We start from the raw sequence: 17,109 nt of genomic DNA, 5'->3' as shown, positions 1-17,109 counted from the left end.
AGCAGGAATTAATCCTGTCTTCAGGTCTTATAAACATGGAAAGTGTACTTAACTTCCTTCAACATTTACACCTCAGAGTTCATTACTCTAAAAAGCCTAACATTAGCCTCACTAAAGATGAACTCCTGGCATCCATTACTCCTGACTGCCCAGCTAGCATTCATTCCACCCATGACACAGGGTTGTGATCTGAACACCAGCATGTTTTACACCCTGAGCAGAAGACAGCGAACTAGGAATTCCTGCTTCAGCTCTGATTTTGCTGTTCTGTGAGCATCAGCAAACCTCCACTCTGCATTTGCTAATTCCTCACTCTGCCTGTGTCTGTGGGTGTAATGAGTATCTACTGCATCTCCTACAAACACTCACAGACAATCAATCTGCCAGGTGAGATGCATCTGTGAGATGCCTTACTCTTCCAATGTGATCAACAGACCAGCTCACCTTCTTGCTAATGTGCTATAAAGGAAAGAATAACTGAGTTTATTCACAACGATCCAGTAAGTTGTACTGGATTTGCACTGCGTAACACCATTGCTAATGTCAGGAATGGATCCTTAACAGTTCTTTTGTGCAGACTATTCTGCAATAAATCTATCTTGTTCCTTTTCAGAAGACTCAACGTGTTTAAACGTAGAACTTCATGTTTAGATATAACAGGAAAGTATTCTTGAAGTATTTTGCAACCTCTATATGGTCACATTGACATTCTGTGAATGAATACCAGGTTTGCTCATTTTTTGTTCTCCTTCTCCCTCCTCCATACATACTTCACCTTCTGAGAGGGACTAGAGTGATAGCTATATGTTCTTCTGTACCGAGTCTACTTCTGTACAGCAATCATTTTTCATTTCTCCCCATAAGGTCAACACAATATATAAAGAGTGCAGAGTGTAATAATTTGTTTGAAATAGATATTGAACTTTTCCTGCTTCATTGGAGCTCTACATCCTGCAAAGTCAGCTAGAGGGGATTTCAACATAGTAAAAAACATGTATTTCTAAAAAAACCCTGTACCTTAGGAAAACTTCCAAGACCTGGCAGTTCCAAAAGGCTCTATTTAGGGATGCATAAAATAGTAAGTGGTCTGATCTAACCCCAAAGTTAACCTGAAGCATTTAAAAGGAGTTTTCCATGGCTTTAATAACTCTTTTCCCCTGACCCATTACACATCTGGTTCTAGTTGGCACTACAAGATAGGCATATTTAAATGTCATGAAAAAGGCTAATCTTGTATTTCTGTCCTGTTGGGAGACAGGAAGCTAGAAATCTCATAAGAAAAGCAGTTCTCCTTGGACATCCAGCCACTTTTTACATAATCAAGTGATTTACACAGTGATTACAGAGAAGAATTGAAATTTTTGTGTTAGCTGAACTGACCCTCTCACCCTTCAGAGGTTCATTCATCACTAGGTAGAGGTTACTAGAAGACATTGGAATGGCTGCTCAGTCTAACAGCCAGCCATAAAGTTCTTGATCCTCTGTATCCTTACTCCTTCTTCCAGGAAAATCCAATAAATGGAATAGTATTTAAGAATATTATTCAAGATGCTGGAGAAAAAAAATTAAGCTGGTCCAAACCCTGTGATTCTGCATTAATCTTTACTTTTCCCTTAGTCAAACTCTTGTAACCAGGGTAGATCTGAGTACGGGAAACAAAATTAACATGGTCTGTGGGACTGTTAAATATTTAGCCGTATTTACTACAGAAAATCCCCTAGTCATAAAGCACATTTTCCATAAATTACCTAACTCACTTTGTGCTAGTGATACAGTCCCTTGAATACTTCTGAAGAGCTGGACTGCAAGTAGTTAAGATTTCATGAAAACCAATCAGAATCAGTTGCTGAAGTTACTTTCAAAATGATACATGCTTTTTAAGTGGCTTAAATACTTTCAAACATTCAACCCATGAGCCACTTCTACAGTGATATTGCAAGGTGACGCATATGCACTTAGTGTCTTCTTTCACAAAAGGAAAACCAAAACCAAAGCTTGCCCATGGCTACAGGAAAGGCTCAGGCTGAATTTAGAAACTGAACATCCCTGCATGCCTTTTCATGCTTGGACCATGCTCCTCTTTATGACGTTACTATACCCACAGTAAGAGGCATGCCTACCAATGGTGAAAGACTGATGTTTCACGAGTCTCATCTCCTTCAGGTTCTGCTGGCATTGTTGTGGCAGAACAGAACTCACAGCATATATTGGTGCTACTGGAAGAATATGTTGTAACTTTAAACTGGCAAAAAACGATGTGTGAAGAATGTGTTAATTTACCTTTTTGATCTTCTTTTTTTCCTTCCAATGCTGATACTTTCTCCGATAAAGTACCATCATCTCCACTGGCTTTTACCACAGTTTCTTCCTGTATGGTGTCTTCACCAATGGCTACGGTGTGTCCATTTGAAGTTTCAAAATTTACTGTTACATCACCATCTGAAATTAAAATTGAAAAAACTATTGCCTAGTTTAACTGCCTACTTAGCACCTACCTACAACACAGAGCATCTCTCTGCTTTCAAGTTTCCATGGAAGCAAAGCAGAGAGACTTACTGAAAGGTGAAACCTCGGTCTGCAGATCTGCTCTGAAAAGTAACCCTGTAAAGGAACTCTATAGGCTTCCACATTCTTTGCGTGGACACCTCTGCAGTAGTGGGCCTGGAAGTACACGTGCATTTTCAGGTCCAGCTTCATTTCTACACAGATTAGCACTTTGTTCTTTTCCTCCCTGCATCTTCATTTACACAGCAAAGAAACGCATTCATGGACCGCCACAGATGTCCATACAAAAATCATGCAAATCTACCTGCTGTCCCTCCTGGTTCCTCTGGTTGATTCTTCATTAATTGTGGTAATTCCACTCTCTTCCGCTCCTCCTTTTCTTTGCTGTATACTACCATGTTTGGCACTTCCCTGGTTTCAACACAATTATGCAGCCTCCCTCTTACCACACTGGGGTGCTCCATGGGTTAAACGGGTGGTTTCATTCTCACTCACACATTAACTTCAACTTGATGTGTAAAAACTAAGTTCTACCTTCTTAACCTCGTCTCATCCCCTGAGAGCTGACTGTTGCACACGGCTTTCTTCTTACCTTGCAACCTTCGGTTTCTTCAGCTTTTCTCTTCCTGATAAATCCATTCTTTGGATAAATCCATTCTTTCTCCTCTGCTTCCACACGTGGCATTCCCACCTCTTATTCATTACAAGGTTCTGCAAACACCTCCTGCCTCCAAGTGGCACTTGCCACTTTCCACTTCATTCTTCTTCATCCCACACGAAACACTGTCACTTCTGCACTGCTACTTACCTCTCACATTTGAAGACTCCATGTAGTGTCCTCATCTAGCTTTCATCTCCACAGTCATTCTTCCTAACTACCTTCACACTGCTCACCCAGCACCTTTCCTCTCTCTCCATATTTAGCACCTTCAAACCAATCCTATATTCTTTAAAAATGCTCCCTGAAAATTGTAATTTTCATCAGACATGATGTAAAACTTGATGACGGCAACACAGACTGCATAGATGGCTTTCTTAAGCCAGGAGAAAGGGCAGAAAATTGTTCACCTTTATATACTTTCTCACTTTGCTCAATCTTCGTAAGGGATCCAAAGCCCCATCCTCTTTTCAGAATGGAATAGAGAGTCAAGGACACTGATGACCAAAGTATACATACTTCTAGCACAAATTATAGTATTTATGTTCAGACTGTTTGTAACCAACCTGAAACATCAACACATTTCATTAACTGTCCCAGCAGTCTAAATGCAATTCACAACCATCAACGGATGAAGTCAGGTAATCCAACTACCCAAAACCATAACAAAATCACAGATGAACAAATGGAGGCATGGAGAGATTACATGTCTTGTTTTAAGTCAAAGACAGCGGCAGAGACAAGTTCAGAAGCCAGCTATGCTGAATTGTCATAGTCTGGTGCTGAATTGTCATAGTCTGGTAATAAGGGAAACATGATAAAGACAAGTGATGTTACATGTCGACAAACGAGGCCTTTACTTCTAAACATCAATGTGCATGACATGAACCATACACACTGATACTTCCATGATTCTTCAGCTCAGTCAGGGTAACACAAGTTTTAGGAGAAAAATATTTTTTGAAATCATGGAGTTCTTAGACTCCTTAATAAAATGCCAAATGGTTTAATTCTAAGCTAAAAAATATTTTATTCTACTTTTATTTGACCTAGTTTTATGGAAGATCAAGAATATTGGCAAGAATACCACTAGAAACATAATCAGATGTAGCACAGAGGCATTAACCATGGCTTAATCATGCTTTTTGAAACACAAATTCTGCTTAATACCAGTTATTATACCTTATAGCATTTTGAAACGAGTGGTGTCTTCCCCACAGTTTTTTGTTAGTGCCATTTGTGAATGCAGCCTGTGTGACAGTGGTGGGGTCTGTACAACCCCAGCACCGGTACTTTTTGATATCTGAGATGGGCCGCTGATTTGCTGGGGTCCCAAATCCTCTACCTTTTCATCCAAGATTTCTCATATTATACTCTACGTGCTTTAGACAGTAGATCCTCAAATAGACTGAAATAACAGGTTAATCACTAACTCAAAAAAATTCTGGTAAACACTAAGTAGGAACCACAGGGGCCACATTATTTACAGAGAGCATCACAATGCTTCAGGATATGACAAAAAGTCAGATAGTGTACCTATGGCAAGAGCAGTTACAGAGCACAAACCTCTTGACTCCAACTTTTGTTCTTTGTCACTTGGCCCAAATGCCCTCTCACACTCCCCAGCTTTGGCTCCTCATACCTATTTATACTACATGGAAATGACGCAACAGTGGCTTTATCATCCATGTTTAGTACTTAGGAGCTAAATTCTAATTAACGTGTTATCACCTTGCTCAGGCATTTCCTTCAGCACTCCCCTTCTTATCAGCTCCTCTCTGCTTTGTCTTGTCGAAATCTTCCTTTCCAACACTAAAGAAAAAGCACAGTTAAGAATAGATTTATACTTGTACCGCTGATGCTTGTGAAAAATGTAGAAAAATACTTTTATTTTACAGAAACCCTGAGAAACCTTGTTTCCTCTGATTCCGCATGAGAAGTGGTCTGGGTTTTCGTTGGACGCTCTCTAAAAACATTGTCCCACAATTTCAGGCGCAGAAGGTGGGGATTTGTATGATCCAGTATCTTCAGCTGAGTGAGGCTCCATGAGGCTTCTTTGGCAGTCAATGGAAAAAGGTACTTTCAGAGTGAAATTGAAATCATCCTCGTTTAGGCATTTATCATGCAAAAGCACCTCTTTCCCACTGACCGGGCTGACTAGCTCAGCTGGAGAGACCTCCATCTGCATTGCAGATGTTTTGAATTGGGAGAGACAAATTTGCTCAGAGCAAGCAACTCACAGAGTAGCCTCTGTGACACGCAAATGGTTTAAAACAAAACAAACCAGAACCTAGAAAGTTGTGTTCTAAAAGGGAGTACCATCCTCATCCATGCTGGTTGGCTTTCATGGAAAAAAATGCAGCATCCTGTATTTAGGGTAAAAAAAGAAAAGCATCCAACACACAAAACACTGTGACACGAAGCACTTTAATTATTATGTTTATTTATCATGGGAAAAATGCTAAATAATTTTATAGGGAAAAGCATTTATAGAATAGATAGAATAGCAAAAGAACAGATAGAAGAAAAATTGAAGAGCTGCCCACTGCACCCCACCCCCAAACTAATACAATTTTAGTCAGTGATCTAGGAGGCCGCTGTAATGATCCATGGAACCATGGTGCACGGCCACAAGATGTGAGCATCACTTGTAAAATCCTGTCTCTACTGTTAATCTCCTGTTTTGATTTTTTTTACATAAGGACATCAAAACCCAACTGATGTTTGGAGCTCAGGCTGAGGGCACGTGGCAAAGCTTCAGCTGCGCTGGACTTCATCCTGCTAATGCTATGGGATAGGGTTATTTATCTCATCCACTAATTCAAACACTCTGGTAATCCAATTACTTTCTACGACCACTCTAATTGCTGCATGCAGATTAAATACTGCAAGAAGTATTGTCAATCTCATTTGCACCAGCCGAGCTGGAGTGAACAGCCATCCGATGAAGTGATGGTTCCCGTGAAGGCACGGAGAAAGGCCGTTTGGCTCTTCTGAGAAAGTTACCCTCCATGCATAGCAAGGCATCTTTTCCTGCAGCAGGTAACTGCAGCTGCTGACTGACGACCAGGCTAGCTGATCTCAGATGCCTGAAGGTATCACTGCTCACAGCTTCTCACTTCCCTTGTCTGCCAAGAAAACGGATGGTTAAACAGAAGATGAAGCAGATTCTGAGCTTCTCAAATTTACAGCAATGGGTTTACTTCTCACACTGCAAAGTGTGGGGATTCAGCAGCTGTTCCTCATGGGATGCATCCCCCTGCCAAAATAGCTCCAACTCCTGGCAGAAGAACTGGGGGCGGTACCAGCCCAATTCAAGCTACCCGTGCCTGTGAGATCAACAACTCACGAACGCAAACGGTACTGGATCAAGAATATGTAAGTTGGCATTAGATCTATGTTTATATACTCAAGCACTTTGTGGGACCTGCCCGTTAAAGGTCAAACCTTCACAGCATTCAAATCACGTTTGACAACATAAAGTAGCCCATTAGCGTGGCTGCAGACCCTCAATTTAAGCCAGTCTCCTTGGGGAGAGTGTGGTAGCCCGAACTCAGAGCAGGTTAGACTGCCTGCAGTCTCAATTCTAAGTTACTCACAAGCTTAATCTTTCTAGAAAGCAGAGTGAAATCTCCTTTGACATAGGCTCCAAGGATGAACACTTTACGCACATACTTCATACCTGTTTTGTTGCTGGCAATATACATACTCTCCTATTATTTCAGCTTTACTAGTATTATTAACTTCCTCTCTGCTTCCTTTTTTACATCTGTTTTCCTGGGGACAATGAAATGAGATGATCTCTCATTTATGTGTGGGACTTAAACCATTATTACTCGAAAACAATGATGGTCTTTCCATCAAGTTCAAGAATATTGTATCAGACCCCCCCCAGGATGATATATTTTTTTCAGTTAATAACTGTATCAAATTAATTATCATGGAAAATGTCAATTGGCATTAAAAGTCACCACCTCCCTACACTTTTACTGGAAGACCTCGAAGCATTTCATTGGTATTACACAGGTTTCATAACAACCCTCAGACATACCTATCTCCATTTCACAGATCAGAAAATTTATGAACAGATAAGAAGCTTAAAACCAAAACCTTCATCAGCTAAAATGCTAGCCATGAGTGGTGTTTTCACTTAAACCGATTAAGCTCAGTTAATTCAGCTTGAAAAGATAATTAATTTAAAATGTGATTTGGGCCATGGAAAGAATATTAGAAATCATGCTAGTATTCACTATGAGTATCATAATTTTAATTTCTACAAAGAAAGTTAGAATTTCAATTCAAGTCAAAGTGACCAAAAATACGTCCCCTTGTCTAAGAGGAATGAGCAGCCTGTCTACTTACAAACCTATCCTGGGTGCTATTTAGCCGGCATGGACTCACCATCGTAATTCATTACTTATCATAGACTTTGGACTATATAACACATTTCACATTTACACAGTCAAGTATTTTGATTATCACAGTACAACTGCACTGAGCTTCATGGGTCTCAAACTACTCAGTTGAGCTAGTCACATTCAACCACTTATGTTTCAGTAAACTCTCTTAAGAGAGCTACAAAGTCAAGCATTCAGAAGTCAGGAAATGTTTGAACAAAATTTGATGCGTGTGCAGATGGTATAGCTTTTATTTGCTTATTCATATTTTACCTTTGCCATCCTGCCTCGTTTAGCATACAGACTGTGTTCAATGAACAGTTTCTTTGCCTAGCTTTTACTCTCTTTCTTAGATGAGATCTGGGCCATAATCTAAACCTTAATTTGAACGGAAAACTCCTAGTTTTCCAACTGTCACCCCAAAAACAGCACGAACCAAAGATAATGTGTTCTTCTCCTTCATGTCCATCTGAGATGCAAAGGTGTTATCATGACTGGATAGATAAGCCACCCCTGGCAAAGAAAGTAAAACCATAGAAGGTGAAACCATCAAACATGCTAACATTTGTTAAGTGTTTAATTTGAGATACCTTTTCAGATGCCATTTCCCACAAGGAAGTGGTGATAAATAAAACAGACAAGCAATCCAAAGCAGAGGAATTTGAGTTGAATTGCCCACTAATGGTTCATAATATCTGACAGCAGTGAAGCTACGAGTATTGGCCATCTGCTGCTGCGCTAATGGCATAGGGAACTGTAGAAACAGTTCAGCTACCTGAACCACCTGGGATGGGTCTCGCTATTTGTCACCTTGGAAATAATTCAGTCTCCTGAGTTCGGTATGGGGAGAGGATTGTAGTTTGGTGTTTCCACCAAAGTCCTGCTTAGTATGCTCCCTCCTCTCATCACCTCTGTCATGACCTCATCATCGGGATCTCTCTCCTTCTCTTGGAAAAGTTTAAATTTCTTATGTTTGGGTTCCAGACCTACTTCTTTTCCTTCTTCTAGTAGAACTTGACACAATATGCTATCCATTTGCTTTGCCCACAAGCACACCTTTGTCGCTCTACTCCTGCTGATTACTGCTTTTGCAATCTCTGATCTTACTCACTCAGGAGCAGATCACAGAATCACAGAATTGTTTTGATGGGAAGAGATCTTTAAGATCATCGAGTCCAATTGTTCACCATGCACTGCCAGGTCACCACTAAGCATGTCCCTAAGCACATTAGATGACTAGCACTATCCTGAAACACATGTATGATAAATACTGCTAGCTGTACCACCACCATGTGGACATTCTTAAGCTGAGAGATCATTACTACATTACTGATTATATTACATTACTGATGTCATTACTACAACTCTTTTCTGTCATATGTGTATATAACAATGTGTGTGTATATATTTATCTCTGAATATATATCCCTTAACATGGCTGTGATATATGTGTATTCAAAAGTGTGAATATATATATTGGAACATTAACACCAACATATTACCTGTAACATTAACCATCAATAAAATGCAAGTAACAATTTCTCCATTGGTATACATGCATGTATTGTTATCGATTACACAAACTAGTCAGTCCTGACTGTGAGTGTAATTAGTTATCTGTCCTTGCCTGCTGAGGAATGCTGAGGTGAGGAGAGCTCCACTTTTAAACATCACCCTCTAGGAGACTCAAAAAATTCCATACTGAAATCCTTCCCCTACTGCAGTCAAAAGCAAAGTTTGCCCTGACTTCAGGTGTAGCTGTCAGAAAGCACGTGGATTTATCACACTGTACGCAGCCCCCACTTACCTGATAAATTGTACTCATCTGAGGGATCCCACAACAAGTGTATTTTCAGCCCAACGCAGAGAATAGTAATGCTAATCATAAGAATAGTTCACCTCAAAGAGCAGTTTCCACCCCTCCCGCCCCACCCCCTCAAAAGAGACTGCTTAGTGATTTTCAGCAGCTACAAACCTCAAGCAGTCTTAAAACTGACTGGAAGATGCTGTGAGATTCTGGACATTCTCCAGTCTTTAGCTTTGCTCTTCCAAGAGAAGCTTGAGAGAATTCCATTTTTTTTTTTCCTCTGATCTAGGAAGAGCTAAAATTGCCTTCTGCTCCCTGTCTGCCTATACTCTTGCAGTGAAGCTTTGAAGTGGCATCTATTTCATGCCAAGACACAAACTGCCTTTTCCTTCACAGCAAAACAGTGTGGCGGGGAGAAACCCTTGAGGATGATGCCATTTTCTGTTTGTTTTTACTTAATTTTGAAAGCCCTCCAGGCAGAAAGTATACAACCCGTGCCCAGAGAACAGATCTTCTCAGATACAGCATGGAAAATATGGTACTCAAGGAAAAAATACCAACCATCATTCCCACATCGGCACAAACACTTCCACATCTAGTCCTCCATCTTTTTTTGATGTCTGTGGTATTTGCTGTTTATGAACATCTTTCAGTTGCTAGCGTAAGAAAGCTATGTGAGATTTTGTGAAAAGCACTGTGTGGTACATGCCCTGGCAAGGCTGTAGCAAGAACCTAATTCAAAAGCCTATTGAAAACCTGGAGAAAGCAATTAGAGGTCTTTCCAACAGTCCACACTCTGTCTTAGAAGTAACCCTGTCCTCAGCTGCATACAGATTTATTAAGTTGTGGCCCTGTTAAGAGGACAGACAATAAATGTGACTGTCATCGTACCGTCTCCCATGGTCTCAGGCCAGGAAATAAGCTTCCTGCATGTACGATGCACGCACACACAGATACGTACACACACAGCCCCTGTTGTGATGTAAATACATCTCTGATCAAGTAGTCTGAGGAAGAGGATTTCCTGGAGGACTTTTTGTTTTGTATGGATGTTTTCCCATTTCCTCCTCGAGTTAGATAAGCAAGTTTCTCCCCCTGTGTCAGTTAGTATGCAACAAGGGGCAACTTGCCAAGCAAATGCATCTTCTCAGTCTCTGTTGGTCCTGGGTCTGTTTCCTCAGGAAATACAGTGATAATTATATTTTTATCCCCCACCTCCCAAAACTATCATCTGAGGCAGGATGATACAGTTCAAACTACTTTTCATTTCAAATTGCAGCCTCGTGTGAAGCACACAGACAAACCTAAGTGATTCCACACCTTACATACATAGAGTTTAAAAACAAATGAGTATCTCCCTATAGCTCTGGGGCTTCCTGACAGTGAAATAGTCTTCAAGCATGTAAAGATACGGTTTTACTGCAAGCTACCCTGATTTGCACTGAAAAGGTATGGCTTACTCACGGGATAGCTGCGGCTGGCACCCTGGCTGTTTCTGGGATTTCTGAAGACACAGGCCTTACTCTTGGTTCCTCAGAACAGTACGATCTATCCGTACTATTCCCTACATGGACATACGTGGGGACGTCCCCTGCATTTCTGGCCAAGACAGAGGAGAAACTGCAGGAGGACACTAGAAGTTAACACACGAATGGCGTACTCTGGTCCGCTCCTATAAGCACTGCCAGTATGAACGAAAGTTACGTCTAGCCCACGACAGGCTGCTGGCACGGGCTGGAAAGTACAGTCAGCCTTGGGAGAAAACATGTATCTTGTATGTAGATAGGAGGGTAAATATCAATAACACCTATGCAAGACTATGAACTATATTTGCCTTGAAAAGATACTCCAAATCTTCACTCTGTGGAGATCAGTTGATACTTATATACAGTCGCCTTTCTCAGCATAAAAGCCCTGGGAACTGTTCTTGTGCCTCTTTTGCATAGTCAAACACCTGAATTTGTAGGCTACATCTTAGGAGACTCATGAGGGGTAAAATTCTCATATGAAATTTAGGGAGAAAATAATTTGGGAATCTTTCATTTATTTTTAGAAATCTCACAAGTCATATCATCCAGATTTACTTTTTTTTTAATCTCCTCAACCTAGAGAGCCAGTCTTGCTATTTTTGAGGTAAAAGTCAAGATTTTCAGATACTAGGTAACTCCTAGAGTTTTACTTTCAGGAGGAAAAAAGAAAGCACTAAAAAATAGTGATGGTTGACAAAATGCATGTAAACTAGGACCTATGAACACATGCTGATATACCGAATGTATAAAATAACACAAAAGTTTTGAAAACATAAAATTAAGAGACTCATGTCTCTATGTTCATATAAGCCCACCTAAATAAACCAATTTTACAGTGTAGCAGGATGGATAAGCAGAACCTTAATAAAAATAGAACATAAGTTCTCCTTAAAGGAAAAAAAAAGTCAATCTACTGAATAACGAGAAAATATCATAAGTTCCCAAACCTTCTGTATAACAACTTAAGTTCTGTTGACCTAGACATGCATCAAATTTTGCATATTTACTCTTTACAAGCTACATAGGCACTGAAACACTGTAGTTTATATCATTCAGAGAATCAGAATGGTTTTGTGTTTTGTATATATATAAGATGCTACTTCTAGACACACAAGACACATTAAGCACTTAAGTGAATCAATTGTGTTAGTTGCTTTTTTGTCACGAAGGACTATAATAAAGTCTTGTGACTGGACTTAGAGTGGGGACCTCAGCCAACTAAGTGTTATCTCTTCCTTCACTAAACTTCTCCCATCCACTATACCATTTACAGAGACACTTCATCGTGCTCATAATTAACTTCCACTATTCAATACATAATTATATACAATCAGTATTCAATCGACCAAAAGAGCTCCCACTTATATAATCTAAGGACTACACTTATATTTCACCATCAACTCTGTTGTTGTTCTGCCAATTTGTAGTGTAAGTTTTCCTAACTTCTGTGGATTTCTGTTTGCGCACCGGTGGTCTCCATTTTCAAGAAAACACTTACCACAAAATAAAGCTTTAAATTTGAAAAAATCTACTGTTTCAGTTTCCAGAACTGAAAAACCACTGCAAAACCACAGCTGAAATGAAAAAAAAATCAGGTTTTCTAAAATTTAAGAGGTCATCCAAAAGAGTGGGTGTGTTTTTCCTCTCTGCTTCAGTGTGCTTTACTGGTAGTAATCACAATGCTAGGATACCAGTCCGGTGGTAACCTTCACAGCTGACTAAAAACTACTTATTGTTATGTTTTGCAGAGTTACTTTTTAGCTGCATTGGGTTTGTGATCTGTTCATCACAAAGCTGGTGCGAGTTCACAAGAGGCAGTGGAAGTAAACAGACACAGCTGAGGGAACTGGGAAGTCAAATTAGTTTTGAAGTAGTTAAGATGGACACTACTTCCCAATAACCACCTCTTTTGTAAGAGTGATAAATACAGCATTGGGAGCACACAGTGACAATGTAAACCATTACACACTCTGCTGTAATGCTACCAGCACCTTAGCTCTGATGGTCTAGGTATATAAATGCAGCAAGGCTCAGGGAGAGAAGTAACAACGCTTATCACCAGCTAGTGTAGCTGTATGGCACCTGAAAAAGGTATTGGTGACTCAAAGCTTGCCTATTTTTATCAATAGCATAATTTTAAAGAATGATTTGCATTACAGTTCTGAGATTACTTAATGTTTTCTGTCCACTACATCTACTGTTAGGCATCTCCATTTTTTCAGGTGCTCACCTTGAGATAAATTGTCCTGAAAAACTCCATCTGAAGTCAGTACCAACAGGAACCATGGGTTCTCCACAACCCTGAAAGGACTTGAGGGACCAGACCATTGTAAACAGGACAGGCAAATTAAGCACAAACAAGTAACTAAGGAGGCATTTTTAGAAATGTTGACTTTAATCTCTTCGTGCCTAATTTTCTCGTTTTGTAAAAGAAATACGAACAAATGCTTTGTATCATAAGAACTGATGCTTGTAAGACTGGATTGAAGCCCTCTAAAGAAAGACAGTACAACATAAGAAATTCTGTATTTAACATAAATTTATCAGATACTCATTTGTAAAAAAAATAACTGCAAAATGACACACGCGCTATTATTTCACAGCATAATAATTTAACACATGCTAATATGTTATGACAGTTTGGAGAATCTCTGTATACACAGCGTAAGAATGGTGATTATTCTGAAGAATTCACTGCATATAAATATCACATACCTGTCCAGCAGTAGCTGCAGAACATTCAGGAGTCATTAACTAGAAATAAGTTTGTTCTAGCAATATAGTAAAAGTACCAGGAAAACTAAAGGAAAAAAAAAAGGGGAGGGAAAGAAAAAGAAGAAAAGGATTTGAAGATGGCAGAAAGACGGTCCTAAACTTCAGCCGGTATCAGGAGTGATGAAGACACTGGAGAAGTTGGCTTCTTTTTGCCTTTTATGTGAATAAAGCATGTTTTAGAAGTTACACTGCAAAACCATAAAGTTCCTTGCAGTAATTGTCAGGGGTTTGCCTTGGATTTAAAATATTAAGCAGAGTGTTCCTAAGAGTTCAGGAGAGCCTACTGAGGACACTTTAGGAGATTACTATTGGTTTTACTGCCTAGAGCCATGGAAGATGGGACAGAGGACTTGCACTCTGGTAGCGAATATGAAGAGCTCATAGATGCTCACCGGATGCTGGTTAGACTCGAGATCAGAAAAGCACAGCATCAAACGTCTGAATCCCAAAACAGAAGTTTGGGTGTTTTCTGGAGAAAACTTGGTCAGAGCTGTGGCACACAAAGACACACACACATATATGCAGGGTGGCGTTCAGTTTCCTAAACGTGGGTGTCTTCAGCCACTTGAGATGCCCCAGCGTTTTGGAGGTGTCTGCATAGGGATGGCAAATATGATGCAGAACCTTCTGGGAAAGCAGCCAGGACACAGCAGAGCATCTCAGGTGGCTCCAAGCAACTGTGTTTAGCTAACTGAATCCCAGCCCTCAACATCCCTCTTTTCCAGAAGGAATATAATTCAATCACAGCATTTTATTTCAGACCATTCTTCAAGCCTTCCCAATGGGGCAGTGAAGGGGCAGAGCAGCCTGTGTGGAGGCAGTGGCTGCAAAGCTGATCCTCATTCTTCTGCTGGGCAAGGCCACATCTGCTTCTCCCCTCTGAACAGATCAAACTTTGGTCCCCATGAAGGCAAGGCTTGTTTTATAATCCAAGTCACTGACTATTAGGAGGACATAGAGACATTTCCAACATATTTGAGGATATGTAATATAAAGCCTAGTCTTTCTTTCTTAGTTAAAAAAAGAGTACTGTCAACATCAAAAGAGTATCATATACGATGGATAGTAAATAAACTCTATATTTTTGGTGACAGGTTCAGGACAGAAGCTGAACAAGACTAGGTTTTTCCTTGCCAAGGATCAAACTGCTTTTTCTCCATGTCAAATACTGTCTTTAAGTAACTCCTGCCATCTAACAAGCTCCGAGAGCTTTTCAAACACTACTCTGCAAAGCCATCACAGTGTTTTCTATTTGCCACCAAAGGGCCACAGACATACCTGCTGATGTTTCTCTGAATTTGTCACTAGTCTTCTTCTTCCGCCATTTCCAGGGTTTAAAGATTTTGCCAATGCTGGAGAGCTTGCCTTTCCTCTTGAACGGGGGAGTTTGGGATCCTGGGGCTGGTCCATCCGAGTTAGCAATTGAAGCCTTATCCAAACCATCAACTGTATAAACAAGAAAAGTAAAGGTAACTGAAGGATGGAAAACAAAATGGTACCTGACAGCTGAACTCCTCCACTACCAGATGGCCACCAGCTGCATGTGGGTCCATGTGTTTTCTGTTCCGGAGGGCAGCCAAGGGGCATTTGATTGCATCTTGTGGTCACAAGCCAGTTCCCACCCCTGGGCTTCACTGCTGCTCAGCACCTCAACTGCAGCAGGCCAGCACTTGCCTCTCACAACGCACACCTGGCACGCCTGCACAGTTCTGCGGTTTTCCATTGCTGCTGAAGAATTTCTTTCAACATATATTTGGGAGACTTTTTCCCTATCCTTGTAAAGCTGAATAACTAGCTGTCATCATATAGAAAACAAAACCACTGCAATGTAAAAACACAAACTATTTCTTGTGAGCGAAACAAATCCTTTCTTAAACAAGCTCTAAAGGTAACTGTCCTGGCAGTGGAATGGAAGGAGGTCTGTTTGATATCCCTGGTAATCACTTATTCGCAGCACAGCCTGCCATGAGTCAGGCTTCTTATTAGCAAGACGGAGGTCCGTTTGATATCCCTCGTATAATCACTCATTCGCAGCACAGCCTGCCATGAGTCAGGCTTCTTATTAGCAAGACGTATTCAACAATAAGCTTTTGAGCTGTAGCCAAAATTTAAAGACGGATTACTTTTCTGCAAAAACATACTGAATGATATGAAAGCCAATATTTATCATCAATGGCTGTAACATTGAGTTTTGTGAACCAAATTAAGATTCATTCTACAACACAGCATACAGTTAAAAAAAATTTCCTGAAAATTTCCCTGAGAAGTCTACTGTTATTTATTTCTGTTTAAGAATTGAGGTTTCTCAGAGCCTTCCACTCCTGGTCCTATACACCCTTCAAATATGCTTAATTTTATTCACGTGAGCAGCTTCACTGAAGTAACTGTGATTACTTATGTACACTAAATTAATCACAGGGTTAAATGTTTGCAGCATAAAGGCTCTGTAATTGCTTTCACTCATCTAAACATTCTAATTATAACCAATTCGGAACAGAGTTGATGCCACTCTGAACAGTAATAATGATAATCATAGATCATTAAATCAGAAAGTGCTATTCAAAGAAGGAAATATCACTGTCCCCATTTTACAGATGGAAAATACGAGGCACAGAATTATTAAGTGGTTAATTTTATGTTTGCCAAATGGCTTCCCTACTCCTGGTCCTGTGTCCTAGCTGCTAAAAAGATACATATTCAGATGCATAACATCATGGTGCAATCTTATTTTTCTGTTTCTCAGTCAAATGGCATTTAATGAGTCCTATATTTGTCCTAGACTTCAGATTGATCCAGGATGCTAAAAAAAAAAAAAAAAAAAAAAAAAAAAAAAAAAAAAAAAAAAAAAAAAAAAAAAAAATCTTTTCTGTGAGAAAGCTGATGTAATGCAAACAGAGTCCAAGAAACTCTATTTCCAGTGTTCCGAAATAAAGTACTAGGAAAAAAGATCCATTGTATAACTTCACTGAAGTCTACAAAGTTAAAACCAGAGATAAATTTGTATGAAAATGATAGCATTTAAATCAATAAATCTGAGTGAGTTATGCCAAAAAATGTAGTAAGTTCTGCACTGTCAGAGAGATGGAAAACTTATCCAGGATAAATTACTGTTACTCAGATGTATCGGAATGTAAAGCTTTGAAGGGTTTTCCTTGGTTATTTTCTGGACTATAACATGGAGATAAGATGAAAGTAAGTCACACAAATAGACCTGAGGTGTAAAAAGCCAAGATTTTGGTAAGGATTCGGCTATGTCTACCCCTCGCACAAGTGCAAAGCTTCCTCGCTTGTGCACCCCAGGGAACAGGGCGCTCTTTAGGGCGCTCTAAGCTTATAGAGTCCCTTAAAATGACTGAGCTGCCACTCTACAGACCCTGGGAAGTGGGGTGAGAGGTGGGGATGAGACCCCCAAAGGCAGAGAGCAGCTCCGTGAGTGTG

General features: G+C 40.1%; 1 protein-coding gene across 1 annotated transcript in view; it reads right to left on the bottom strand.

Moving 5' to 3' along the window:
• Window positions 1–15,117, bottom strand: part of PHACTR2 (phosphatase and actin regulator 2) — a gene marked incomplete at its 5' end in the record, with an annotated part of 46,154 nt that extends 31,037 nt beyond the window's left edge. Inside the window, 3 exons of the mRNA XM_010140259.1 lie at window positions 2,281–2,439; window positions 4,895–4,975; window positions 14,950–15,117. Coding sequence (XP_010138561.1) covers window positions 2,281–2,439; window positions 4,895–4,975; window positions 14,950–15,117 — 408 coding nt within the window. The remainder of the gene's footprint in view (window positions 1–2,280; window positions 2,440–4,894; window positions 4,976–14,949) is intronic.
• Window positions 15,118–17,109: the final 1,992 nt, after the last annotated feature.

This window comes from Buceros rhinoceros, unplaced genomic scaffold (assembly GCF_000710305.1).
Source record: "Buceros rhinoceros silvestris isolate BGI_N320 unplaced genomic scaffold, ASM71030v1 scaffold3890, whole genome shotgun sequence".
Lineage (NCBI taxonomy): Eukaryota > Metazoa > Chordata > Aves > Bucerotiformes > Bucerotidae > Buceros > Buceros rhinoceros.
The sequence above is the reverse complement of the archived record's forward strand: the minus strand, read 5'-3'. Positions and strand labels throughout refer to the sequence as shown.